Source organism: Gopherus flavomarginatus, chromosome 10 (assembly GCF_025201925.1).
Source record: "Gopherus flavomarginatus isolate rGopFla2 chromosome 10, rGopFla2.mat.asm, whole genome shotgun sequence".
NCBI classification, from domain to species: Eukaryota; Metazoa; Chordata; order Testudines; family Testudinidae; genus Gopherus; species Gopherus flavomarginatus.
Window position 1 is genome coordinate 19956345 of NC_066626.1, and position 27948 is coordinate 19984292.

The following is a 27948-nucleotide window of genomic DNA, read 5'->3' on the forward strand; positions in this document are numbered from 1 at the left end:
AAGCAGGTTAGCCTTAGATGTATCTCATGTACCTGTTACGTACGTCAGTTCATTGCCAGGACACTTCTGTGGTTGACTCACATGTCTGTGGTCAGAACTTCCCTTTTAAATCTATTTTCAGCTCCCCAAATACTTTGGGTTTTCCGCTGGGCCGTTTTCTGTGCAAAGTTTATCTGTTCAACGTTCAGAGGCCTCAAGCCTTATGCTAACTTGCTGAAGCTAATGTCTTACAGCATACAGGCCTGTGCGTTGCTTGCATTACTGCTGAATATAATGCAAAGCAGAATATAGTGCAAAGCAATGAATATAATAAAGGCAAGCTAGCCCAGGCTTATGCAAAACAGAAATAAGACACTCTTAAAGCAAAATCACAGAATCCACTCAAGCTGGTTTAACTAAACCGGTGCAAGTTTGTGTGTGGACAAGGCCTGGGCCACCGTTCCAGCCCAAGTCTGTCCATACAGGTCAGGCCTTGAGGCACATGGGCTGGGCAGGGTGAAGGAAGCAGGCACTGCTGCCGCACAAGCAGTGTGTGTTGTATGGATTAAACAGAAGATGTCAGTTTCCAGCGTGCCTTGGCAGCTTTCACCAGCCTTAAATTCACTTAATAAAATTAAAATGAAACATTAAATATTAGCCAGATCTGCTAGGGGCCCAGTATGTTCCGCCACTCAGTAGCAAAATGCACTGTTTGGAAACTGCTCTCCTGTGCTCCCTCCCAGGCTTGCTAGAGGAGGAGAGCTAGATCTAGGATGGTGGGTCAGCAGGGGAAGCAGCAGATCTCTGGCTTGCTCCTCCCCTGTGCTCAATCACAGGGAAACGTCTCTAAACCAATTCTACAGTGCTGCCATGGCTCTGGTGAGGGCAGGGGCAGCTGCTCTCCTGGGCATCATCCTCCCTCAGATCCACCAGGGAGTAAGATCATTCCAGCAAGACCGTACACTGCTTCCCCCGCCATACTGGGACTGACCCCTGGAAGGTTGATGGCAAGTCCATGGCAATACAGCTCCCAGAGTACTGTGCAATGTAATAGTGGGGAACCAAAGGCCTGAGGCATCACATAAAAACATTGGACACAACACAAAGGCTCCAGCCCTCCAAAGGTGTCCTGAGAGGTTTCCCCACACAGCTGGGTTTGGAGAGCTGAGATCCTTGCCCACTCTGTGGTGCAGAACATATTTCCCCTCATTTCCCCATGGGAAAATTAGGAGAAACCTCTCCTTGCTGGAATTCACCAGCCAAGAGCAGCCCCTCACGTGCATGTGCACACCACTCCCTTTGAAGTTGGCCTGGCAAGCATTACAGAAATGGATCAAAGCAGATGGTTGGGCCCAGGGATCTGCCTAAGAGATTATATGAGAGTGCCCTGACGCCTTCGAGCGCTGTGAAATCTTGAGAGAGAGGGTGTTCTCCCACTGAGTGAGCTTTCTGCCAATTAAATCTCACCAGATTTTGCTGACATCAGAAGAGCAGGGTTCAGTGCATCCTCTGATCTTGGATGCAAAAAGCGAAGGCCAACTCCAAGTATAACTTAAAACTTATCCTGACCAAAGAGGTGCATTTCAAAACAAACACACATGCTGCAGCCACTCAGAGTTGGTGGTTTCCAACAAGAAACCACCAATAAATCTTTTTGATTCACTAAGGTCATATTTGGTTACGATGCATTCATGCAAAAATAGCACATGACATAGGAGCAGTTCCTGCTCTCACAGCCATTCAAGGAAGGAGACAGAGCTGAGACATTCCAGCACCAGGTAGTCAGTGAGAGTTCTGCCTGCACCAAGAGAGAGGATCAGGCTAGGTAACATTTTGTTGAGAGTCACAACCAGGACTTTAGAACCACCAAAGAGGAGGCTGCTGTCCGGAGAATCCTTTGGCTGAGCCCAGTGCACGCTGGGACAGGACTTTGGGGGCATAACCAGCGCCATGTCAACACACACGCTGAGCTATGAAGTTTATGTACCTCCCTACCAAGTCCCAGTGCCTTGATTTAAGGAGCTCCCAGTAGCTGGGCGACATGCAGACCCTCTGAGTCCGTTTGTTGTATGTCAGAGTCCAAGGAGAGTGAGAGTCAAAGCTCCTTGCAGCCAAATTGGGAGCATTTGCAAAACATCAGGGCTGCTCAGGCACAGAGCCGTAGGCTGTTTCCGTGGTGCCCGCCCCTACAAACTGTGCCAGTCATCTGGCCCACAGAAAACAAATGAGCTTTATCTGGGTCAGGAGTATCGCTCAAGTACATCTGAGTTAGGAATAAATGAGATCAAAGAGCCAGTGTTCCCCGAAACCACAGCCAGGGAGAAAGAAGGATGCGCGAAGCGGGCTGCGAGATCTCTGTCCAAGGGCATGGAGACAGGAGGGGAGGATGAGCACTTGTTGCTTATTGGCAGTCAGGACTCCATCCCCTCAAGCTGCATTCTTTATGTACTTTTTTTTAAATGCCATGAACACCGCAGCCCGCGCACTCCACTGCCTCCTCCCTCACAGGCCCGAAGATCTCTGCTCCTCGGAATTCAGCACAAAGGACATGGCCTAAAGCAGTGTTTCTCAAATGCGGCCACCCAGGAGCCATGACAGCCTCCTGGGTGGTGACGGGAAGGGAAGCAAACTATTGGCTTCTTCCTCGCCCTGCCTTCCTGTTGCTGCCCTGCCCAGCCTCTGGAGACACGTGGGGCACAATGCTGCAGGAGCAAGGTGAATTCTCGACCCGCCTTGGTGGCGCTCAGTGGTTAGGCAGCAGGCTCCAGTCACGGGACTTTGGGAGCCTGGCTGCATGGCTTTTCTGGCCATGTGGCCTCAGCTTTGGGCTCCAGCCCTGGCTCTGGACGCTGGCCTCTGGCTCAGGTCCCAGGCTCCAGACATGTGGCAGCAGGAGTCAGCCCTGGGTGCTGACCCCTGGCTCCAGCCATGAGGCAATGGGCTCCAACCCCCGGCTTCAACTGTGTGGCCCCTGGCTCTGACCATGCAGCGGCAGGTGCTGACCCTCTGCTCCGGCCATGCAGGCTCCCCCCACCCCATCACTCCAGACCCTTGCTGCCTCCCCAGACTCCCCATCCATCCCCCATCACCCTGGACCCCCACTGCCTTCCTGGCCCCATATCCATTCCCACATTGCCACAGTCCCTGCTATGTCCCTCTCTGACCCCTGATTTAGGGCTTAATTTGTTCTGGGGCTTGCTGAGAAAAAGTGTGCTGTGAAAAGTGATATTAATGAACATACAAATATCACTTTTCACAGAATTATTTTTATTATTGAGGCCACACAAAAAAACCCACATAAATAAATTACAATGATTTAGACGTGTCTCTGTGTATATTTATTTGTTTTTCCTAAAGTTAATTATGTATTTTAGGAAAAAACGTCAGGGCAGCCACCAGCAAGGGTTGGTGGCTGTAGTCTGAGGCCACCAACATATTTGTTGTGAGAACCGCTGCCCTAAAGGCTCCTTTTCATGCCATCACATACTCACTTATAGCTCAGTAACAAAGGGATCTTGCCGCAGGCTGAGTGCCCCTTGTGAAGAGCAGAGTGCCCTCAGCTCCCAGTGATGTGAATGAGAGTCGAGGGTGCTCATCGCCTCCCAGGATCAGACCCTGAGCCCCAATTCAGCAAACCATCCCCATTTAGTAAAGCACTTAAGCACGTGCTTAAGTCCTTTGCCTTGGTAGGAAAAACTAGTGTTCTAACACCTTGGTGGATTCATTATTCTTACCACCACGACTCACAGTGCTTTAGAAGCATCTATTTAGGTTTTTATAGGGTTCCACATCACAGTGCTATCTGAGCCTCTACCATAAGATAAAATCCTTGCCTCAGGGAAAAAGAACGGAAGTACTTGTGGCACCTTAGAGACTAACGAATTTATTTGAGCATAAGCTTTCATGGGCTGCAGCCCACTTCATCAGATGCATGAAAGCCCATAAAAGCTTATGCTCAAATAAATGTGTCAGTCTCTAAGGTGCCACAAGTACTCCTGTTCTTTTTGCAGATACAATTTAACACGGCTGCTACTCTGAAACCTGCCCCAGGGAGTTTCCAGTCTAGGAACATGAACAGGGATCAAACACCACAAATGTGATATCTCTGATTTAAACATTGCTTAATGATCTGTCAAGGAAAGACACATAGCACAGGGGAAAGCTAATAAGGTTAGCTATTTTAGCCCAAAAGTGGAGGTCATAGTTAACTGAGGTGTCACATTGGTTTGATTTCTGTTGTGAGCTAAAGTTTCAAAGGCTTCCTGAACAGCTTAATAGATACAGATATACACACATATGTAAATACACTTATTTAGCTATGCAGCGCCTTCTGTAAGATGATCACAACGTGATTAAGCACACGCACAAACTTTTCAGGATTCTATAAAAGGGGAAGTTCCCCAGAGGCCACCCCAACTCATCTGAGTCCCTCAAAGCTGCACTCAAGAGTTTAACTAAATTTCATGCTTGAGCCACGGCTAAGCCGATTGCAAGGGCTATGTCTGTGATCTGAACTAGGATTTTGTTTTATTCAGAGTGACTTCAGCCTGTCACAAGACAGCCTCATAAAAACTCTGTCTGGGCTTAAGCAAAAAAGAAACGAGCCAATCCATCAGGCTAGGAATGCAGCCGTTCGACCACTTCCTAAGGCAACTGGGAAGGGATACAATCAGGGCTGGTGCAACCACTAGGCGAACTAGGCTGTCGCCTAGGGCACACCAAAAAGCAGATGCATGCGGGCAGTGGCCTCCATGCACCCCCCGGCTTGCCCCTCGCTGTGCTCACTCCCGGGAGCCACAGAGCCCAAGTGCGGTGAGCGGGGGGGCACATGGGAGCCACCACCCGCATGTATCTGCTGCAGGAACCCCTGGGGGGGTGCTGGGCCACAGCCTCGGCAGGAGGGGCAGGGGTGCAGCTGCTCCCTGCTAGTGGTCCCACTGCCTTTGCAGGGCTGCTGCCCTACTGCGCCGCGCCAGCTCCTCCATGGCTGGGGCTCGCCGCCCCCAGAAGCCAACGCTCTGGCTCTCCAGTGCATCTGGAAGGCGGCTCCTCCCTGCCGCGCTGCTGCAACAGCCCTAGCCCAGCAAAGCCAGTGAGTGGACTTGGGGCGGGGGCCAGTGGGGTGGGGAGGGCTCATGAGGGGGGGCTATGCACCCTCCAAGGGACTTCAGGGGGCAGGGAAGGGGGAACCTGGACTGGGGAGCAGCCCCTGGGCACGGCTGACCTCCTGGGCAGGCTTGCCCCTGGGGTCTTTAAAGGCTCGTTGGGATTTGTCCCTCAATGAACTGATGTGCAAAGGAGAGGGGGGCAAGGTGGACGTTTCACCTAGGGCGCAAAATATCCTTGCACTGGCCCTGGATACAATATATTTACTTCCTAGCACTGGATAGCAGTGAACTGTGACCTCTTGGTAACTGATCGAATGGAACTGTTCCCTGTGAACTTTTACAAGGAAAAATCATTAACTTTTTTTTAAAAAGTGACAAATTAAAAGATTTCCAATCTTTGCACCCTTCCTTGCTATCTTAATCCAGGGAGGAACTTAATATAGAAACCTAACACTGGGACAACTAGAACCTCTCTCCTGAAAATCACAGGGAACAGAACCTCAGCTGGTGTAAATCAATGCAGCTAGATTGATTTACAGTAGTTGAGGATCTGATCCCTAACCTTTAAAAATTCTCATTTCATTTTTAAAAAATATTACTTTGATGAGATTTCACATCATAGCCATTTCACATAATGCCACCTGCACTAACCTCATTATTTGTCATCTGAGATCATAAACAAATGCAATTCCAATAGGGCAACTGATCTAATAGTGTTAGTTTATATTTATGTCCACTCTTCTCCAGGCCCTACTGCAAATGTAATTCTGGAACCATTGGTGATAGGTCTGGAATTACAATTCATGGCTACTCCAATAGTCATTTGAGTGGAGGAACGAACAAACATTAGAACTTTCAGGTCAACAAGGAACAGTGTCTGTTTCCACTTGCTTTTGTATTATAATTCCAAGCAACTGAAATTGCATAAAGGACTACTACTGTTTCATAGCGATATCTAGGGCCTGCAGAGTGCTTTTCATCAGTAGATCTCAAAGCACTTTGCACAGGAGGTATCATAACTTCTGTTTTACAGATGGGGAAACTGAGGCACAGAGTAGTGAAATGACTTGCCCAGGGTCACACAGCAGTACTGGGAATAGAACCCAGGTTCCCTGTCCACTTGTCCAAAGAACACATAATATGCAAATTACTGGGATCATCTTCCCCCTGCAAAAAGGCTCTGGTGGGGGGATAAAGGAAGAAGATTAAGAGGCAATTGACTTCCATAAATTAAGGAAGGGAAGGCGCATTCACCTAGGATACATGTGTAAAGAGTTTTGATCTCTTCTGATGACAGGTGTTATATAAATCTGAAATCATGATGATTAATATTATTACTACAATGCCAAGAAGGAGATCCTGAATCTTACCTCTCCACCTCCACCCCCACCCCCGTCCCCGCCTCCATAATGCCTTCCAGGATCATGTCTTATTTCCTTCTGTATCCAACACTTTTTGTTGCATTCCCCATCCAGTCAACTACCGTTCCCTTCCTCCCCTTCCCAGAGCCAGGCTCTCCAAGGAGAAGGATCTTTATCAGAGGACCTGCTGAAGCTACCGAGCAAGTTAAACGGCTTTACACTGAACATTTGGCACTGTGCTGTCCAAAATGCGTGTCAATAGCATGCTAATATGCACCGCCACACTGGACACAATCCCCCTGCTGTCGTCTTCCCCGACTCTTCTGGATTAGATCATGGTTCTTTTATGGAGACACAGGAGGAGATGGTATTGTTTAAGAGCCTTGCTGGGCAAAAGCCATTTTGTCTTTCTGAGGGCTCTCTCAAATGCAGCTACTGCTAAGCCTTAATACCAGAGCAGAAGTTATTACATATTCTGGAAAATGCCTTAAATACATTGTTTCCTGCTGAGCAAACATTCAGTGGTCAGGGAGGAAAGGAAGGGTGGGTGTGGCTTGCCCATGAACATGTTTCTTTACAGCTCTCTCTCGCCCTCCCCACTCTGGAAGAGAGAATTCCAGGCCAGGGCTAGGTTCTGAGGGATCCCTCTAAGAAACACCTGTGAAGTGAAAATGAATGGCATTGGCATGGAAATCTATTGGCCTATTAGTCCTATCATGTAGAGGTGGCCAGAGGCAGCCAGGTTTTCAAAACCCAAACCAAGAGTGGTTCAGAGCCAGGTTCCGAAGCACCAGAGCTCAGCGTGTCTGTATACGAGCTATCACTTTTGTCTTACCTACATAATGGGCAAAACAGAAAAGACCCAAAACGTGGGTGGTTCGAGCTTTGGATCCTACTTTTCCTGAACCATCAAATCTGGAGGGGAAAGGGGCAATTCAGATAAAAGGTTCCAGTTCTGTCTGCTCTCGTCTATTAATATGGGGGTTCACTTTGCATGCCAGCCAATGCAATCTTCATCACGATCCCTCCTCACAACACTCGGACCACTTCCTCTACATCCCTCTAAGGAAAAGGAACCGCTCTAAGAGACCATTTAAAAAAAAAAAAAACTAAAGGCACAAAGGAAAATCCTTTCCCCAAACAAAATTTGTGAATGAAGTCAAAATGACAGAAGGTCACCTGCAAATTTTTTTTTAAAACACTAAGTCTTTGTTTAGCAGCCAGGATCTAAAACCCAGTCCTACATGCCCCTTCGTAAGCAGTCCCATTGAATTCAACTGGACTACTTGTGTGAATAAAGGCTTACTGGGATGAGTCCTTGTTTTTGAGGGGAGCCGAACAGGTTGATCAATCTGGACCAATTCCCGAACTCTTCCTTCAGACAAAACCCCCACTGAAGTCAGTTCTTGTGTCTATCTCTGGAGAACAACTTGGCCCTTTGAGACTTTGATGTGACTTTGACTACTGGGAGATGACCCTTTGATTCTGATTGTGATTAAAACCATGCCACAGTAGCCCAAACCACTGCAAAACTGTGCCAGCAACAACCCTGACCTGTGTGGATGCTGCTACCACAGTTTCAACCAGAGTGTGTGAAGAGGGATTTTGAAAATAACCTAGTTATCCCTTTGTTATCCCTTTGTTACAATTAGAAATGTGTCAAAGGGCTGGTGTATGATGAGGGTAAAACTGGAGCTGTTCACGCCTTCTCCTCACTCCCCAGTGTGTAAATTCTGTCATCTTTCCCTGCTTTCTGGATTAGAGACCCCAAGTGGGAGACCCCAAGATGGAAGCCTTGCCTCTGTGACTTCATATCACAATGGAGAGGAGTTTTAGCAGCTTGCAGTTTTCTCTCACACTGCTGCATATGGCCCCCACCAGCACTGCTAAATGCTTGCTTCAATATTTCAACTTTAGATCCAATCATGGTGTTCAGACATATACGATGTATTTATACAGCACAGCTGGTCTGTCAAAGGTCACATAATTTGGCAGTCGTCCCAGCGCTTAAAAATTAATTTTTCCTTATTAATACAACTGGGGGTCCCACAGGATAGGATCCTAGCCTTATCTGAACCTGACAGCTTCCTAAACCCTGTGAAGGATGCTTTCTCCTCTAAGGCTATCCGTGATCCAAGGCCACAGTGTCCTGGAACCCAACTGCACTAGATCCGGTTAGGAAGCCAATCCAATGGCTTGTGCAAAGTGACACACTGTTGCAGTGGGGGAGAGCTTCTAGTTTGCTTTCTGAGCTCAGTCACCTTAGCCTGGCACAATGTTCCTAAAGCACAGAGTAAATAATGGGAAGAGAGAAATGAGAGATGGAGATGGAAAGTGTCTCCTAGAGCCCTCTGGGGAAAAGCATGTCTGCTGTTACAGTAGACGCCACAAACTATAATTCTGTGCCAGAAAAAAGTTAGAAAAACATGGGTTATAGTCCCTCACTGAGCACATACTCATATGTTTTAATGAAGCTCCTGGCAACTGCCAGATTCCTAGTCTAAAAATCCTTTCTCTCCCAGTTAGTTTTCAGTTAATAGCATAACAGGATTTTAAAAGGCAAAGCAATGAATGTTTGTGTGCCGCCCACGTGTGTGTGCATGCAAGTGGGTTGTTAGTTCTGCTAGATTACAGAAGTCATTTCTAAAAATATCAGCTTTTAGGAAAATATTTGGAAGTCTTTACAAGTGAGCACTGCTTGGAGTTGCATAAACATCATCTGAATCACTCTGTACTTGGGTCACTCAAAACCTTTGCTTTCTTATTTGATTGGTTTCGCAACTAGCTGAGGGAAGATGAAAAACACACAGATGTCCAACCATCAGATTTATCTTTCCAGGGTCTCCAACCCACTCCCTACATAGTTATCTTAGTCTTTGCTTGACTACAAATAAATTGGCAGCTGCAGTGTTTATCTCTTACAGTAAAAATGACTGGAAGAGGTTTTTTTCTGTGTGGATTATCATATTATTGTCTATTAAAAAATCTCTCCTCTCTCTATTTACATCCCTAGGGGGAGCTTAAAGAGGGACTCTCATAATGGGGGAAAGCTTTCAAATACACCAGACTTCCAATATAAATCCATCCACCTCTGACATGTTTTTCTTACCATGTTTGCTAATTACTAAAACTACTTGTATATAAATCAGAGTGTGCACCCTGTCACAGTTTATTGTCTCTTATTGAATTACATAATGATGTCATTTTCCAGTATTTGTGATATCACAACCATTTCCTTGACAACAAAAAGTCTCATGTCAAACAGGATGAGAACTTCATTGCAAATGCAAACAGCACCGGAGGCTGGATTGCAGGGAGGAGGAAGGCACTCACCCAAATATTTTTATTGAACTACATGGCATCAGGGAATGGTAATGGGATACAGAGCCCTGCACCTCTAGGAACCTGATTCTGTATTTGCTCAAGGACATGAGAGCACACAGCACCTAACAGAATCAGAGTTGCATGTGTTGTTGCCAATTTAGCTGTTTTCCAATGCCCTTGTAAATTCAAACACCCCTCTAATTTCGATTCCTAGGGAAAGTACTGAGACTTGTTTCAGCGAACAAGGGTGTCCCCCACAATGTCCCCTTTCAGACTGTGACAAAACCCTTTTCCCACAGATGCCTGTGCCGGCATAGGAGAGAGTGAAGTATGCGTAGTTCAGTAACATCCACTGAATCTCCCAGACAGCAAAGTGCAAATTTGAAGTGCAAGGCTTGTGGGGCAGAGGGTGGGGCAAAGCAGGAGAACTTGCAGGAGGGATCTGTGGATTTCTTCATGAGACCTTTTTTAAGAAAAACAACTGTCATCTGGTCCATAACAAAGGAAATAAATGTCTTCTTTAGGAGCGTTGTTATGAACTCCAGGGATAAATCTGTTCTGACAGAGATGTCCAGGACAGGGATGAATTTAGTCCCCACCAGGGCATTATTTGAGCTGCTTAGTGGTCTATGCAGTATGAGTTAGATCAGGCGCTCTCAAACTATGGGCTGGGACCCAAAAGTGGGTCGCAACCCCATTTTAATGGGGTTGCCAGGGTTGGCTTAGACTTGCTGGGGCCAGGAGCTAAAGCCAAAGCCAAAGCCCAACCGCCTGGGACCGAAGCCCAAGTCCTGGGCAGTGGGGTTCAGGTTACAGGCCCTCTGGGGCTGAAGCCTTCTGGCTTCAGCTTTGACCCCACCACCACCACCAACAACCACGGATGGCGGGGCTCGGGTTTTGGCTTTGGACCTCCCTCATCCCCTATCTGGGGTGGTGGGTTTGGGTGGGCTCAGGCTTGAGTCCCCTCTCCTGGGGTCATGTACTAATTTTTGCTGTCAGAAGGGGTCGCGGGCGCAATGAAGTTTGAGAACCCCTGAGTTAGATGGTCCTGTAGTTGGAGGGAGGGTGGGGCTCCAGTAGGGAGGGTGTATGAATACATTTGCCTTCTAGTAGTGGGTGGGTGTGGTTTTGTCCTCTAATGGCTTGTCCAGAGGTAGAGGAAAGAACCTACTACTATGATCAGCTATGGATTCCTTTCAGCGGACAAGCCTGTAGTTTTGGAGCTGAAGAGTAGAGTTCTAGTCCCACCACTGAAAGTGTGTGTGATTCAGTACTTGTGCCCACTCCCTGCAGCACGTATTTTCTTTACAGTCTCAGCCCACGTCCAGACTAACCCGCGGCATCGGCGGGTTAAAATCGATTGCTCGGGGATCGATATATCGCGTCTAGTCTGGACGCGATGTATCGATCCCCGAGCGCGCTTACATCGATTCCAGAACTCCATCAACCCGAACGGAGTTCCGGAATCGACACGGAGAGCTGCGGACATCGATGCCGCGCTGTCTGGACGGGTGAGTACCTCGATTTTAGAAATTCGACTTCAGCTATGTTATTCACGTAGCTGAAGTTGCGCATCTAAAATCGATTTTAATACCCTAGTCTGGACGTGGCCTCAGCCTAGTTCCTAAGTGAACAGATGTCCACCTCAAACCTCAACAGCAGGGCTAACTGGCAGGTCCTTCAGAAAGGCCAAGGGCTGAAGGGGCAGGGATTGTGAACTCCCACACCCTCTACCTTAGAAGTCAGGCCAGGGCTGTGAAAGCTGGCACCTACCTTTCAGGGGCACTAAATTCACCAAAAAAAGAATCTTAAATAATAGCAGAAGAAACCCAGCAGGACTGTCCACATCCAATCCCTTTGGTATAAATGATCTAGTTGCCTCTACCACCGGCACTTCCCCTTAATAGGGCAACACGTAAATGCACCCACAGACCAGCTACTGCTGTGCTGATCCAAACTAAGTTCAGACTCTTTGGCGCTGGGGAAGAGCTGCAGTTCAGCCCAGCTCCGGCAAACGGGAGCTTAATCACAGCTCTGATCTCTCCCATTACCTGCTGTTGGTTTCAGGGAGGAATCAGTCAGCTGAAATGAAGCATTCCCTTCTCACGTGGGAAAAACAACAACATCCCAGGCTCGTTTGCAACTGAAATCACTTCTGGTGGAGCGAATGAGAGAGTCTCACTTGGGGGGCGGAAAGAGAACATATGCACACACCCCCCCCAATGCAGGCAGCCCCAGACCTGAAGGTGCTGGTGGCAGGGCGCGGTGGAAGCGAGCAGAGGTGCCCTCCAGTCAATGGGCGTCTCTGGCTGAGCGGTCTCGCCTCCGGCTGAGGTGGGGGAACCGCTGCGCTGGCAGGATTGGTACGGATCGCCCCGCCTTTCTCTCTGCTCCACTGGCCCAAGCAGATTGATGCCCAGTGGGAGCGAGGCTGCCAGTGCACACGAGAGCCGCAGCAGCCGCCGGCTTGAGGCGGGGCGGGGGGAGGGAGAGGCTAGCACCAGGGATCAGAAAAGTCCTGTCTCGCTGGAGGAATGAGACGGGGTGTGTTGTTTGATTCCTATCGTCTGCACAGCCCCGCTCTTCGCAGCTGCACAACTGCCGCTGCATGGGAGGGGGGGGGCACGCTTTAGCTGGACACCCACCCTCGGAGCTGGTCTGACTGTAAATCCCATTAAGAGGGTTTCCCTTGGAAGTTTCTCCCCTGCTGCCTATTGCGCTGGATTTTTCCCTGCGACGCGCCTGGACCCGGATCGAGCAGGGAGAGGTGAAGGAGGAACATGGCAGCAGGCGGACACTGGGTGTGGGAGGTGTCCGCACAAACACGACTGCGGCCCCGATCCTGCTTCCCGTTGGATTCGCTGGCAGCAGGATCCGGCCCCACCCGAGGGAGGCGCCCCCGGGTCCCCCACTGCTTTGGGTGCACGGGCCCCCGGGGGCAGGCGCAGAAGTTTCTCAGTCCCGAGCTAGCCTCGGTGCGTTTGTTTGAGGTGCATGGTACAGGGCCCCTTGCACGCTGCGTTTCTGCCCGGCTGAGCTTTGTGACAGCCCAGGGGCCACGCGCCTCGGGGCACCCCCCGCCCCGGCCTGCAGCCCCGACCAGGTGCCGAGCTGCAATTTCAAATACAACCCCCTGGCACCAGGGTCACCTTAGCCGGCCTTTACCGCCTCCCATAACGTGCCAGGGTGTTTCCCAGCGCCAGACACTGGTTCTGGATGAGCGAGCGCCTTCCGCCTCGGCACACGCCCAGGGGGACTCAGAAGTGACGGGATCCGCTGCCTGCGGTGGCACGACGGCTCCGCTCCCAGTGAAATAATGATGGTCACTGACATACAGCGAGTGCCTCCGCGCGGAGCCAGGGGGGAGCACGATGCTCGCTTAGCCTCGGCTCACCCCGCCTCCCGGCGGGCAGCTAGCGGCTTCCAGGAGTTGCACATCTTTTAATAACGGCGAGAAACAGGAGGACATGTGAGGTTTGTATATTTATTCTTGCGGGTTCCTCCCTCCCCCGATCTGTCTTATCAGGGTTTCACTCCCTGCCCAGCGGTTAATGAGCTGGAAAGGCTCTGTCAGATCTCCGGCGGGCTAATTAAGCGGTCTGGGTTTAGTGTGCCCTTCACCAGTGAGGAGGGATTTAGCCAGCCACCCGCGGCTGTTCTGCGCAGCCCAACATTTCTTTACCGATTGTCAGAATTAAACAGCGGATTTGGAATTTGATCGGAGTCTCGTTGTTTCTCTTATCTCAACACAGTTTGTCCTCATCCCTCCGCTCCCCCCGCACCTCCCTTTCCCCCCCCCCCTTTTGGCAACTGCTTAGGACAGAATTCCATCAAGAAAAGTTTCTAACCACTTCAGACGGCTCCTTAGACCGCTGAGGTCCGCACTGTTTATTTTATTAATAAAAATGTATATGCACTAGCTACTCTTTCCCTGGAAACAGACACTGAAGGGAAGCATCCCCAGCTGCTACAGAGCCGTGCATTTTATTAGACAGTAGGCACAAAACGATCTGCTAAGAGCCATGGGGGTGTTTTCTGGAACCGCCACACCGTCTTAAAAACATACGAACTTTTTCAGATGCAAAAAGTAGGTTGCTTTTCTCCCTTGCCCATTCAAACCTTATTTAATTAGACTTTGTAAATGTATCTACAACCGAGTGGCTATCAATTATTTATGTCTTTCTGGCTGGGTTGGAAAAAGAAAAACTCCAGGGAGATATGTTCTGCTTCAAAACATTAAAAAAAAAAATCTCTCCCGAAAACTGTAATGCAAAGGCTTTGTAGTTTTTTTTTTTTAAAAAAACCTTTTGATTTATTCCATATGTGACATCTGAACACAGCCAAAGCCAGTCTCCGCGTGTGTTTCAAAATACAGACACCCAGACCTCACCACACTGCATCCAGGGAGAGAAAAGTTGTGTTTCCAGCAAGGGAGAGAGTCCTGGCTCTAGCTAATCAAACCTGCTGTGGAATTGTGTAACGGGAAGAGAGGATGCCTCATCCCCTGCCCGCTTTCAAAGGCAAAGGATTAACAGCTGAGGAAATTAACTTTTGTGTGTCTTACCTGCTTCGCCTAGCACTCCGGATCCAGCCAAGTACAGAGCTACAAATCCCCAAACGAGAGGCAATGTATCCATTTTTAGCGAGAAAAGGATGGGGTTTTCCCCCGCGGAGTTTGCTAGGGGCTTTCCTCGGGAACTGGAAATCACGCTGGTCTTCACCCCGCACCTTAGAATTTCCTCGGCAAATGTTGCGAGTTGTCTTTCGCTTCTCCTCCTCCGTGCCTTGGCGTCCTGCCTTGCCCCCGCTCCGCTGCCTTGTACAAACCCACTAGCCGGAGCCCAGGAACTCCTTCAGTGCAGAAGCGAGAGCAGCCGGCTGCTGCTTCCCCGCCGCCCCCAAAAGCTAGTCTACAAATCGCGCGTGCCTGTAACGCGCGCGTGTGTGTGCGATCGCCACAGTCCCTCAGCGTGTCATTTCCTCCAGCGTGCCATCACCGCCCCCGCTTCCCTGGAGCCGGCGGCAGAAATGACTCGCCCGGGGCATCGCACCGCCCCGGGGCTGGAGGCTGCAGGGTGGCACCGCGCGCGTCCCCTCCCGCCGCGGCGCGTGGTTTCCCTGCCCTGCGTGGCTGTGGCCGGGGCGCCGGGCAGTGGCACGCGGCGCTGGGGGAGGCGGAGGGTTCACGTGCCGCGGGGGTGTCTCCCCGCTACACACACACACACACACACACACGCAGCCCGCGCCCGCCTGCGTCTCTCTCTGGAGAGGGTCAGGCGCGCGGCGCTGGGAGCCTGCCTGTGCCTCCCTCCCGGCTCCGCGCTGCCTTTTCAGGCCGCCGCGCGTGCATGTCAGCGCGGAGAGGCAGAGCTATCCGATTACACGCTCGCCCAGGGCCCGCCCCCTCGGGGCTCCCCGCCAAAGCGGCCACCCGGCGGGCACCCAGCGCCTGCCTGCTCCCAGCACGCAGCCAGCCTCCCGCCGCCCCGCCCCGCCCCTCCTGCCAGGGCTGGAGCGGAGCGAAGGCTTGCCCCGTCCAAGGGCCGCACCTGGGTCCCCGCACTGACCCCAAGCCCACCCAAGGGGGGGAGGGGAGGGTGTTACTAACCAGGTTAGTAACTAACTAGCTTCTAACTAGCTAACCAGGCCCTGGCCCCTGGGAGCTAGTGGACATCACAGTTTCCTCCAGAAACCTAACCCAAGCCCCTGGGCTCCCAATGCGCCCCTCCCTCCCAAGAGCAGCTACAGGCTGGAGCCATACTAGCTATAACCTAAGATTGGCCACGTTGGGTCAGACTAATGGTCCATCTAGCCCAGCGTCCTGTCTCCCGCCAGTGGCCAATGCCAGATGCTTCAGAGGGAATGTATCAAACAGGGCAGTTATCAAGTGATCCCTCCCGTGCCCTCCAGTCCCAACACCTGGCAGTCAGAGGCATAGGGACTTCCAGAGCATGGGGTTACATAGCTGACCATCGGGGTCTATCTGCCATTCTTCAAATAGCTGAAAGGCTTTTGCTCTAACTCGCCAGCAAAATAAATACATACAGAACCTCTAGGCTGAGACAGACCATGACAAATTTTAGCCCCCAAAAAGAGAATTTCTCACAAAGATATGGGCATATCAAGATGCAGTGACTGCTTTGATGTAACCTCAACTATACCCAAGGTTAGCAGGCACCCAATACAATGCTGCAGCAGATAAACAGATGAAGTTAGGTCAACGTCCAAAGAAAGATAACTGTGCAGCAGCCTTGAATTCATCTGACATTCTGATTTAAATCAAACCAAAACACACAGAAGTTAATTATACATTTCTTTATACCATTTTTTAAAAAAAAGTTGCACTGGCTGCTAAATAATCACATAATTAAAATATGTATTTTTCATAATGATCAGGAAAGCATTAATGGTTAGATTTTTTAAAAATAACTACACATGCTGATGTGTAAATACTTTTTTGCCAGATATTAGCTAGGTATAAAATGATCAGTGCAAGGGAAAACAAGCAAGAAAATAAAACAGTGGGAAAAGACGAGAAACGAAGACAGGAAGAAGTGAAGAAACTTTTATCCTGATGGTAGCACAGTCACAAATGTTCCAAGACACAGACAATTTATGCCAACTAACTATTTTTAAAGCAAGATGCAAAAAAAAAAAAAAAAAAAAAAAACTTTACATAGAGCCCCAGGCTAATAGTTTCTGAAACACATCGGCTGCACCTCGTTTTTTAGGATGAGCTTGTGGGTTCCAAGTTGTCTTACTTCAATAAACATTCATTACTGCATTATCAGAAAGGCTGTAAATAGCCAAACTGATTAAAATAATGACACACCAAGGCTAGCCTGGCTTTTGGTGTGACTCCATGCAAAAGTAGAACCTGGAAAAAAATGTCAGATGGGGAAGCATCAGGACAAGAATTTCTCATGCCCCTGGGCAATTCTGAGGGCAAATTGCTTCCTCTCTACATCTGCTGCTGGAGGGGAAAATCCAGTGCTTCCATAACATAAGAATCCAAGTGACTGCTTCCTTTGCCTGTGCTTAAGACCAGCTGTATATAATACAAATTAAATAACACTGAGAAAATAAAAACTCTCTTCCTCATCCCATATACATTATATCATATAGGTGGCAATGCTAGCTACATGAAGAATCCCATTCATTTTACAACCATTAAACTGCTGTTATTTCACACCTTTGACTATTTCACCTGCATTCTTCTCCCTGATCTGCAGCAGGACTTTAACATTCCAAACTTCAGAGCAACTTACAAAGTCATCTTAAAAAAAAAAGAATGCCACAAAAGTCAATTTAACTACTGCCTCTTGAGGAGGTGGCGGTACCTATGCCTACAGAGGAAGCTCTCCTCCTGGCATAGGTAGTGTCTTCACTAAGTGCTACAGTGGCACAGCTGCACAAGTGCAGTTGCAGTGCTGAAAGTGTAGACAATCCCTGAGAGCTGGAATTTCAGGCTAAGAGTACAAAGTTAGAGTGAACCCTACAGTCATGACACTCTGACATGCAGAAAAGCTATTTGTAGAGCCGTTTAAACAGTCTAGGCTATATTTCCTAACAGAGGTTTGTATATGATAATTTAAGGTAACCTCGGCTTACCTGAGACAGATGGACTGAAAAACACCAAAATGCTCCAATTATAAAAAAGTTGGTCCCTAAAAGGCAACAGAAACAAAATACATAATGGGGTGGGGGTTGGTGGTAATAAAAGTTTCATCAGAATTTGTTTAGGGTGATGGGCATAATTTACTTGAGTTCCATTGCTTATAATGTATGTGTAATTTTATCAATTCATGCCAACAGAGTCTTTACAATATGATGTGAACGCACATACACAAATAGGGACTGATTCCATTATCATGGAAATCAATGCGGCCCTGATCCTAAACACCAGGTGCCTAACTCTCAGGTTTAGGCCCCAAAGTCCCACTTATAGGTTCCATTGCCATCCACAAGACTCCTACCAAACCCTATGCATATGTGAACTGACTCAGTGCCTATGTTCTTGCAGTGAAAGTTCTCTCAGAGCCTAGGATCCTGTCTCTGGGTATGTGCACTGCTGCCTCTCACTAGATGTTCGGACACCTATCTGCCACCTAAGCCCCAGAGTGATCACAAACCCGGGGAAGATAGGTGTTCGCTCACCTATGTTGTGGGGCCTGATCTGGGAGACATGCTCAAAGACCACCCACTTAGGGCTAGTGAACACTACTGCTTAAGTTGATGCAACTTATGGCACCCGGGGTGTGAAAAAGATCCTGTGAGCGACATATATTACATTGGCTTAAATGCTGTCCACATTGGCACTATGTTGGCAGGAGATGCTATACCACAGTTGCACCAATGTAGCACTGTAGTGTAGACTTGGCCTCTGTCAAGTCCTCTTGGAAATCCAGCCAGAGGAAGAGCTGCTGTCACTTCCCAGTGGTTAGAGCACTCACCTGGGATGTAGGAGATTCACGTTCAATTCCACCACCACCACCCCCGCCTGTTCAGGACGGGCTCTGCCACTTCTCAGGAGGCTGCTCTAACCACTGAGCTAGAGGATAGTCTGATGTGGGGCTCCCTCAGTTGTTCCTGTTGAAGCTGCTCCACTGTGGATAAATAAAAGAAGAGTGATTGGAGCAGTGGGGACTGGACCCACAGAGTCTTACCTTCCAAGGGGATGCCCTAATCACAGGCCTATAGTGCCATTCTCTTGCTTTCTCTCTGGCCCAATGACTTCTCCACTTTGGATAAATACTCACATAGTCATTAGGCCTGAGAGAGATGCCTAAGTCCCTTTATGGGTCCAGGCCTGAGAGTCTTTCCATTGACATTAGTGGGTGCTGGATTGGGCTCACTTGGTACAGCATCTATAATGAGTGTTACCTTCAGTGCTACGCAGTGCTTGTTTCATCTGTGTGTTTTGATACCTCATTTTGAGTCTTCATCTTAGGCCTGATCAAATTCCCATTGAAGTGAATGAAAAGATTCCCATTTACTTCAGCGGAGCAGAACTAGCTCCTGTCTTTATTGCATTTCCAGTTTGAAAATATGTGACTATTATTTACTACGTGCTAATGGTTAGATGACTAGCAAACTAGCAAAGTGTGATTTTTAGGAAATAAATAGTTGTCACAAACCATAACACAGATATCAGAGTGTTACAAAAATCCACAGAATGAATCATTCCTCTCTTGAGATGTGTATCAAAAGAGCATAGAAAAAGGAAAGGTTACCAAGCCCTAATCAGAGAGAATTCTAGCTGACTTTGCTTTGGTCCTGATCTTGCAGAGTTACAGTATGTGAGCAAAATTCCCATTGATTTCACTGGGTGTTTTATCTGGCTAGGGGTTGTTGTCTAACTGCGTTCTTTACAGTCTAAGGGAAAGTTACATTTGTAAATGAGGTTTCGCTGTAGCAGCACTCTTCTGCCACTGAGTAAGAGAAGATGATAAACTTAAGTAAGAAAATATCAGCCGTCAAATCTGAAGTTACCTGCTGCTCTTTAAAGATTTCTCCCAACCACTTTTCAGTACCTCTCCATGGACACTACACACCAGGCTGTTAAGCGTTTAATATCATCATCCCTAGAAGTATTCTCTCCAGCATGTGCTATTTCCTCTAAAGACAGAACTAGAATACCAATCAGCATTGCCCAATGTAGTAATTCCTTTAAGCTCCACTTTCCACTTTATGTGGAATACCGCATGCAGATGTGGTCACCCCACCTCAAAAAAGATATATTGGAATTGGAACTGGAAAACGTTCAGAAAAAGGCTACAAAAATGATTAGAGGTAAGGAACAGCTGCCATATGAGGAGAGATTAATAAAACTGGGGCTTTTCAGCTTGGAAAAAAGATGACTATAATAGAGGTCTATAAAATTATTACTGGTGTGGAGAAAGTAAATAAGGAAGTGTTATTTATTCCTTCTCATGACACAAGAACTAGGGGTCACCAAATGAAATTAATAGGTAGCAGGTTTATAACAAACAAAAGGAATTTTTTTTTCACACAATGCACGGTCAACCCGTGGAACTCCTTGGCAGAGGATGTTGTGAAGACCAAGATCACAACAAGGTTCAAAAAAGAACTAGATAAATAATTCACGGAGGATAGGTCCATCAATGGCTATTATCCAGGATGGGCAGCGGTGGTGTCCCCAGCCTTTGTTTGCCAGAAGCTGGGAATGAGAGACAGGGGATGTGTCACTTGATGATTACCTGTTCTGTTCATTCCCTCTGGCACACCTGGCATTGGCCACTGTCGGAAGACAGGATCCTGGACTGGATGGACCTTTGGTCTGACCCAGTATGGCCGTTCTTATGTGACTTCAGGAGATGAAGACAACCAAGTTGGTGGTATATACCAGTTTGGAGTTAGGGCAGGGATGGGTCAAATATTAGCTTTGGACCAAAAGCCACTGGGAGCTTTGCCATTGATTCCCGCACAACACGGGACCAGGCCCTTTGAAGGTACCTATTTTGAGCTGAAGCTGTTTAGTCCTAACATGGATTTAAAGGTTAGAAGGGACCACAGACCATCTAGTCTGCCCTTCTGTGTATCATTCACCAGTAGCTGTTCACATCAATTAGCATGGCTCAGTGCAAAATTTAGGGCTGGATTTTACAAGCTCTCCAACATGTAGAACCCCCTTTACTTCAATGGGAGCTCTGCTCGTAGAAGGCTCTTTCTTAGCATCAGGCCCATTATGCCATTTGCCTGAAGTTTTAAGGCTCAGCAAGTATTCACCAGACGTCGTGGGCATAGCAACGCTTTTTCCATATTTGACTATAAGAAACAGCCATAAAACCTCACTGAAAATGAGACAATGTGTAATTTAATTGTACTTTAATATATCATTTATTGCACCATCTGCATTAGATTTGGTTGAAAGAATTTCACAGACCAAGTGTTGGTTACAGTTTGGATATAATGGAATTCTCTCCCTCCCACTCCTCTGTAGCTGAGAACATTCGCTTCCTCAAATATTGACTTTTCCTCATTTTTTTTGCTCCTGACCTAAGGACTAATATAGGTAGGATTTCCCTGGCATTCGTTAGCTTTGCCCTGTCCCCTAATTATCCCATCTTTTCAATAGCAGCCATCCAATCACTTTTTCTTTGATTAGGGGAGGGATAGCTCAGTGGTTGGAGCTTTGGCCTGCTAAACTAAGCATTGTGAGTTCAATCCTTGAGGGCCCCCGCTTAGGAATCTGGGGCAAAATCAGTACTTGGTCCTGCCAGTGAAGGCAGGGGGCTGGACTCAATGACCTTTCAGTTCTATGAGATAGGTATACCTCCATATGTTATGGTACAGCAGCTTTCTCCCTGACTGATCATGGAATCATAGGGTTGAAAAGGACCTTAGAAGGTCAGCTAGTCCAGTCTCCAGACAGATTTTTACACCACTTCCCTAAATGGACTCCTCAAGGATTGAACTCACTACCCTGGGTTTAGGGGGCTAATGCTCAAATCACTGATCTATCCCTTCTCCCTCACCATGTTACTCCATGAACTGGCCAACAGGAGGTGCTAGTAAGATAGGAAATCTTCAGCCTTACCTTAACCCTTAACCTCTCTTCACCCTTATTTAAATAGTTAATCAAAGGTGTGTCATGTATTTTTATACCACTCTCAGGGCCCCAGAGCAGTGATACAAAACAGATTCTTTCCACCTTTATATCAGGACATATTTCCATCAGACATTTGACAATATTGCAAAGCACGCAAACAAAATGGCAGGGCTGAAACACTGTTAGAATTGAGAATAAAAACTGATATCTGGGCCTGCATGAGAAGATAAACAGAGATTGTGCCAATAGCAAGAGAGAGATGATTCAAAGATTCTGGGGCCACACAGCCTAGCAGTTAGAGCACATGACTGGGTCAGGAGGCCTGCGTTCTCTTACTGACTCACTGTGACATTAGGCCTGGAACTTACGCTGTCTGTGCTTCAATTCTCCCGTTATAAAATAATACTTCCCTACCTTTGTAAAGCACTTTGAGGTCCACAGATGAAAAGTGCTAAACAAGTACAAAATACTAATTACTACTATTAGTCTATCAGATCTGTGACTGTCTCAATGTGGCCACAAATAATAATTAACCAAATGTCCTATGAGTATGAACTTAAATAGGGTCAAAATCTCATCTGGGAAGTTGTACTCCTAGTTGTATAGAGACCAACTCGAATTCAATGTGTGAACTAGTTTTTCCAAGGGGATACCTTTCAAACCATAGTTAGCAATCTGATTATTTCATTGCCAGTGAAATCAGTGCTAATTTGAGTCTCAAAATAGTGATTGAACGGGTAGGGCTGGGAATGCTGACCTTTTGCTACTGAAGATGCTTCAGGGAGGGTCAACTCACACCCACTTTAGTCGTTAGTTCACAGACTTCCTTCAAATATTTACTCCTACACAGTTTACTAAGATGCCAGTCAAACTTCAGACTGTGGGGTTGGGGTGGAGTCTCCTCCTCTTCTGCTCACTTTGTAATTAACAAAGTTACTTGTCTGGGGAGGACAGTCTTACTTTTTGCTTCCCTACCTTTATTGTGTTTAAACTAAAACCGAATGCATGCATTTCCCACCCCTATTCACATTCATCATTATTACCCATATTAGGCACTGCTCTGTTTTTAACTTTAGCACTGAGCTGTAATGAACCTGGGAACCATCAGGGGGCAGCTGTGACCAAAAAAGAACACAGCAAGAGAAAACAAAGGGAACAGGAAAAGACGACTAAGGGGGAAATTAAGGAAATAGGGAGGCAAATCAGGAAAGACATGAAAGAGGAAAACAAGGGAGGAAAATACAAGAAGAGCAAAAAATGAAGAAAGCAGAAAGGGGAGATGAAGAAAAAGAGAATAGTCAAAACCACAACAAGGGAATGGGAAAATTAACCAATACAAAGAAACGTGAAAGGGAATAAAGAAAATGAACTAATAGAGTTAAAATACATAATCAGATTAGCAGAGGAAATGATTCATCCTTGCTCTAGAAGCTGTCTCTCTCTCTCTCTGAGAGGACTTTAAACCCTGAGGTTCTACTCTGAGCCAGGCTGTTCAAAGCCTGCTCTGAGCTGGTGTGCATGGGAAGGGTTTGTGATACTAGAGGAAAAAAGCTGCATCTTCAGAGTTAATAAAAAAGCTTTCAGACTTCAACAAGCTGACTAAATTAGGCTGTGAATATAAAGGTGCCGTATTATTTCTCAATACAGCAGCACTGTGAAAGGAGGGAATGGATTTCTTTTGAAGCAGCTGCAGGATAATCCAGGGCTTTCGGGTATACTTCAGCCAAATGCACTCTCCTGGTTTCAGCAGGTTAACTTCATAAAAGGCTCCATCCACTGCTTTAATGTTTGATGGGATCCCCACTGGGTGGGTGCATTAGGCAGCAACAACCCGCAGTGGGATGATTGTAAGTTGATGGTTTGCATGGGAAGTGGAATGAAGAGGGAACACAGAACCTGGGGCTGGCTCCTCAGCTACTGTAATAGCAAGCAAGGACCTGGCGCTATGCTGATGGTTAGAGCGGTCACAGAGCCAAAACCTCAGGCCAAACCAAACAATAGGGAAGTTTGGGGCTGGATCTGAACTTTCCTGCTGCCTCTGATCTCTTTGTGATGAACAGCTAAAGTGGTTACAGGGTTTCTTTAGTTCCCCTTTCTCTGTACACCAGCTGTGCCAGGAAGTGATGTTTATCCCCTGGGGACTATTTTCTGCGGCTGCTGGGAGTGAGGTTTCCCTTCTGGATTCTGAATTACCCAATTCCCTTAAAGAGGGGACATCTGAATTTGCCCAACCAAGGGCTGCAGAGGCAACTTGCCAGGAGCCCAAGGACCCTAATCCAAAGCCTATTGAGGTCAATGGCAAGGCTCCCAACAATGTCACCAGACTTTGGATCAGGCCCTTATTTGCAGGAAATGGTGTATGTAGCAGGAATTTTCCTCAGTAATGAGGAAGGGTGACTTGCAGAGACTCGACTGCTGACTCCTCTCTGACTCACTCCCAAGAAGTTCCATTGCCCAGTGTTGGTGGCTTTTACATGGCCTTGACTTTCTTACACCACTGTAACTCAGGTGCAGCTAACTCCCTCAAAGTCAGACTTACCCGGGCGGGAGCAGACAGGACCGACCGTCCGCAGGCAGGACTGCGGAGCCGTGGGACCAGCGCGCAGGGCGGCGAAATGGCCGTGCGCCAAGGGCACTCAAACCCCTAGCGCCGGTCCTGGTATAGAGCCTAGCACAATGGGGTCCAGGTCCATGACTGGGGCCTCTAGGTACTACAGTAATACAAATAATACTAATTATAAGCTGTGCCATTGACTTCAGCAGGACCGTTTATGGATGTAAGCACTATACATGGGTAGTACATGCTGGTGCAGAACTGGTCCCTAACCGCACAGTGTTAGAGGAGGAGTTGTGAGCAATCCCATTACCATAACTCTTTAAAACACATGCATTCCTAAACCACATTATCACAGGGTCATTTCAACTCCCTCCTGCCTGAAACTTGGCAAACAAATTCTCAGCCAGAAGCAATTTCTTCTTTCTTATAAACAAAATGTCATTACCATTATTTTGGCACTTGGTTTGATAGATCCTGGCAAGAAAAGGCATGTGTATATTTAAAGAAGCATTTTTTTTTCTTATCATGTTTTAGCTTTTGACCTCTCCTCTGCTCTAATATTCATGCACATTCTACAGTGTATTCTCTTTGTGATGCGGTCACATAGCTCTCACAGCCACAAATAGGATTCATATACACCCCTCTAGAAGATAATGCCCTCTTCCGGACCACTAGGAAAAGAGATCTTTTATGTTTGGGTTTCTTTATATGATTTTGAAAAAATATTTCTTTTGCTTCCTATATTATTATTATTTGTATTACAGTAGCGCCTCAATAAAGATCAGGATTTCATTGTGCTAGGTACAGTACCAACACCAAATAAAGGACAATCCCAAAGTTCACAATCTAAATAGGCTAGATAGAAACTAATAGCCAGCCAAAAACTATGCAACATGTGCATCGACTATACTTGCAACATTTACATAGATTGCAAACTCCTGGGGCAGCAGGGGCTGTCTTTTTGTTATGTACGTGCAGTGCCTAGCACATATGGGGCCTTAATCTCAGCTGAGGCCACAATACGAACAACAACAGGGGAAAAGTACAGAATTTTATTAGTTTATAGTTGTGTCACAGGGTACATCTACACAGGGATAAAAAACCTGTGGCTGGCCTGGGTCAACTGACTCGGGCGCACAGGGGTCAGGCTCCAGGGCTGAAAAAAAATTGCTGTGTGGATATATCCAAGTCTGAACCTCTACATAATGATTTTTCCATCCCAGAGAGTGAGCCGTGCAAGTGCAAGTCAGCTAATCTGGGCCAGATGCAGCTATGCTGTGGGTCTTTTATCCTTGTGTAGAGATACCCACAGCATATTAGGCACTTTCCAGCTACTCAAGGAGGGATGGCCCATGCCCTGAGAACCTCACAATCTAAGATCCGGTTAGTTTCAAAATCATAGGATGATCAGATTATCTAATCTGACCTCTTGTATATCACAGGGCACTAAACACCACCCTGCCACCCCCACAGCAAACCCAACAACCAGAGTTAGACCAAAGCATTACTGCCCTCAGCAGAGTCAGCCACTGTGTGCCACAGGCAGAGAACAGGAGGCCCTGAGTTGCAAAGGGATTGGCTTTCCTTCCAGCCATGTTTTTAAATTTCTCTAAACTAACCCATCCCCCCTGTCGACATGCCGCATCCAGCCTGCAAATATCAGATTTAAGAGCTTTCCATCCACTGTACTGAATGCTGAGCTGTTTAGAGACAAGTTTTCATCCTTAGTGCTGCCACAAGCAGAAAAGGTACAAGGAAACCAGTGAATCCCAAAGGAAGCTGTCTGAATGCCAGCTGACATAAGCCAGCAAACCAAAGAAAGGCCCTTCACGCCACTGGTAAAGGAAGGGTGGAGGTGGGGAGGAGGGCAAAGCTACCAGATTCCAAGTTATAGTTAGCCTGGGCCTGAACCAAAACCTGAGCTCCAACCTTCTGCCTCCCCCGCACCCCAAAGGTGTTGGGAAAGTTTGGTCCTACATTTGGGGCTGAGCTCAGCAGCCTGAACCTGCATGTTACACCCGTAATTGCATGTCACATCAAACTGCATGCTGTGGCCTGACATGAGGCAGCGCTGATGTATCGGAGTAAAGGTAACCTTCGTATGAGTTTCTCTGACAAGTGCAAGCCCCACCACACAAAGAGACTTCATCCCTGACCAGCCCCACATTTTGCCTGCGTTCCTGCATCCCCTCTTGGAGGCCCTGAGACGTCACCCCCCTTTTGGTCAAGGTGGATGTTATGTGGGTCCCAGTCTGTGCTGCTCCTTAATCACTGCTGAGTGGTTCCTTCACCCCCAGAGGTGAACGTGCACCCGTCTCTTAACATGCCGAACCCAGGCCCATGTTATGCCATCGATTTTTCAGCAGAACTTCCCATTGAGATTAACGGTGAAGCCTGCTTAACACTCAATAGCATGATATGGCTCCCAGGCATCGAGAGCTATGTCATACTGGACTCAATGCACAGTTCTCTGGGGCGCTGGGATTAGGAGCCATGCCTGTCTCTCTTTATAGCACAGAACAAGCAGGCCACCCCTTTAACGTTATTTTATCATAGGGTAGGCCCGATGTTTTCCAATCCAGGTGCCTAAAGCTGACTCCAATGGGAAGAGCAGGCGCCTCTGAAATTCAGGCCACTTATTTAAGTGTCTTAATGTGGATTTAGGAGCCTAGTTTTGGGTTCCCACATTTTAAAATGTTGCCTGTAAGTGCTTGGAACTTATAAACAAAAACAAAATAAAATTACAGCTAAGGAAGAAAGGGCACATTGAGAGGAAGGAAGTTAAGGCATTGGGGTGGGAACCAGGAGAGCTGAGTTTAATGGCCAAGACTCCATGAATGAGTTGGGCATATCACCTGGGGCCCAATCCAATTGAAATCAATCAGCTCTGGATTGGACCCTTAATCTCTCTGTGTCTCAGTTCCCCATCTGTACACTAGGGGTAATACTACTTCCTCTCTCACCTGTTGTCTGTCTTTATTAGATGGGAAGCTCCTGCCATCAGGGACTGTCTCTTATTCTATTGCCTGTACAGCACCTAGCACACATGCTGCCATAAGACAGATAACAACAATTGTAGCATCTTCTTCGTGCCTCATCTCTCAGGATGAGACGTTCCATGCCTCAGCCACAGCATTCAGAACTCGGTCGCTTTGACCACGTCTGGAGCGGATGGTTCTGTGAACCTCGCTATCAAGGAGATACCGAGCAAAGTTAGTATGAAACTCAGTGTCTTGTGAGTGTGTGCAAGTTTGATGGTAACCGTGGGGATCATTATCATCAGAGAGACTGAGGAATGGCAGCTTTTAGTTAAACAAATGAAAAGCTGCATTTAGTCTCTTTTGCCCCATTGTGATAGCAGTGAATAAAGGCTTTTTAATATATTTTACAGCTGCCATTTCATAGGTTTTCTGCTTCACAATAGTCTCTGCAGTTCTGACTGGGAAGTTGTTGCATAAGCTTTTTGTTTTTAACTCTCCTACTGAAATAATACATATTAATTGCCTCATTCCTGAGTTTTCTGTTGTGGTGGAAAATTTAGGAAGTGTGTTGGGGGGGTGGATGGTAAATCAGCAGCAGCTTGGAGAGGGGCTGGGGAGGTAGCGAGAGCAGAGCAGGGTGTCGTGGGTGAATAATGCAAGAGGGGACTTAGATGACACATTAGACAGGCAGACAGACAGGCAGGCTCTGGAGGGAGGAGGTATAGCAGGGAGCTGCAGTACAAGAGTTATGGAAGGAGTGGGCAGCTGAAGTAGCAGGGCAGAGATTAGGAAGCAGGAGCAGGAACAGCAAGGAGAGAAAGGCAGGTGGAGGTGGTGGGATGAAGGAGCCCCAGTGGAAAGGAGCTGACTGAGAGTACACGCTCTGAGGAGAAAAAGTGGCTAAGGGTGGGGGAGGGGACCTTCACACTGGGGCAAACAAAAACCAATACCAATACAAGGACATTAATTAACGATAGTGGGAACGTCCATTGCACCTTACATCTGCAGGGCTCTGAGTGGTTTGGGAGGGTGGGCCAGTCATAGTAATACTGCCATTTTAGAGATG

At 47.5% G+C, this 27948-nt stretch overlaps 1 protein-coding gene across 4 annotated transcripts in view; it reads right to left on the bottom strand.

Annotated features, from left to right (window-relative positions):
- NRP2 (neuropilin 2) overlaps positions 1 to 15081 on the bottom strand; it is a 131618-nt gene extending 116537 nt beyond the window's left edge. For 3 of the 4 annotated variants that reach the window (XM_050969580.1, XM_050969582.1, XM_050969581.1), the window contains exon 1: positions 14337 to 15080. In XM_050969580.1, the coding sequence (XP_050825537.1) occupies positions 14337 to 14409 (73 nt within the window). In that variant the 5' untranslated portion in view covers positions 14410 to 15080. Of the gene's footprint in view, positions 1 to 14336 lie in introns of all 4 variants that reach the window. The other variant, XM_050969579.1, reaches the window with a different exon arrangement.
- Positions 15082 to 27948: the final 12867 nt, after the last annotated feature.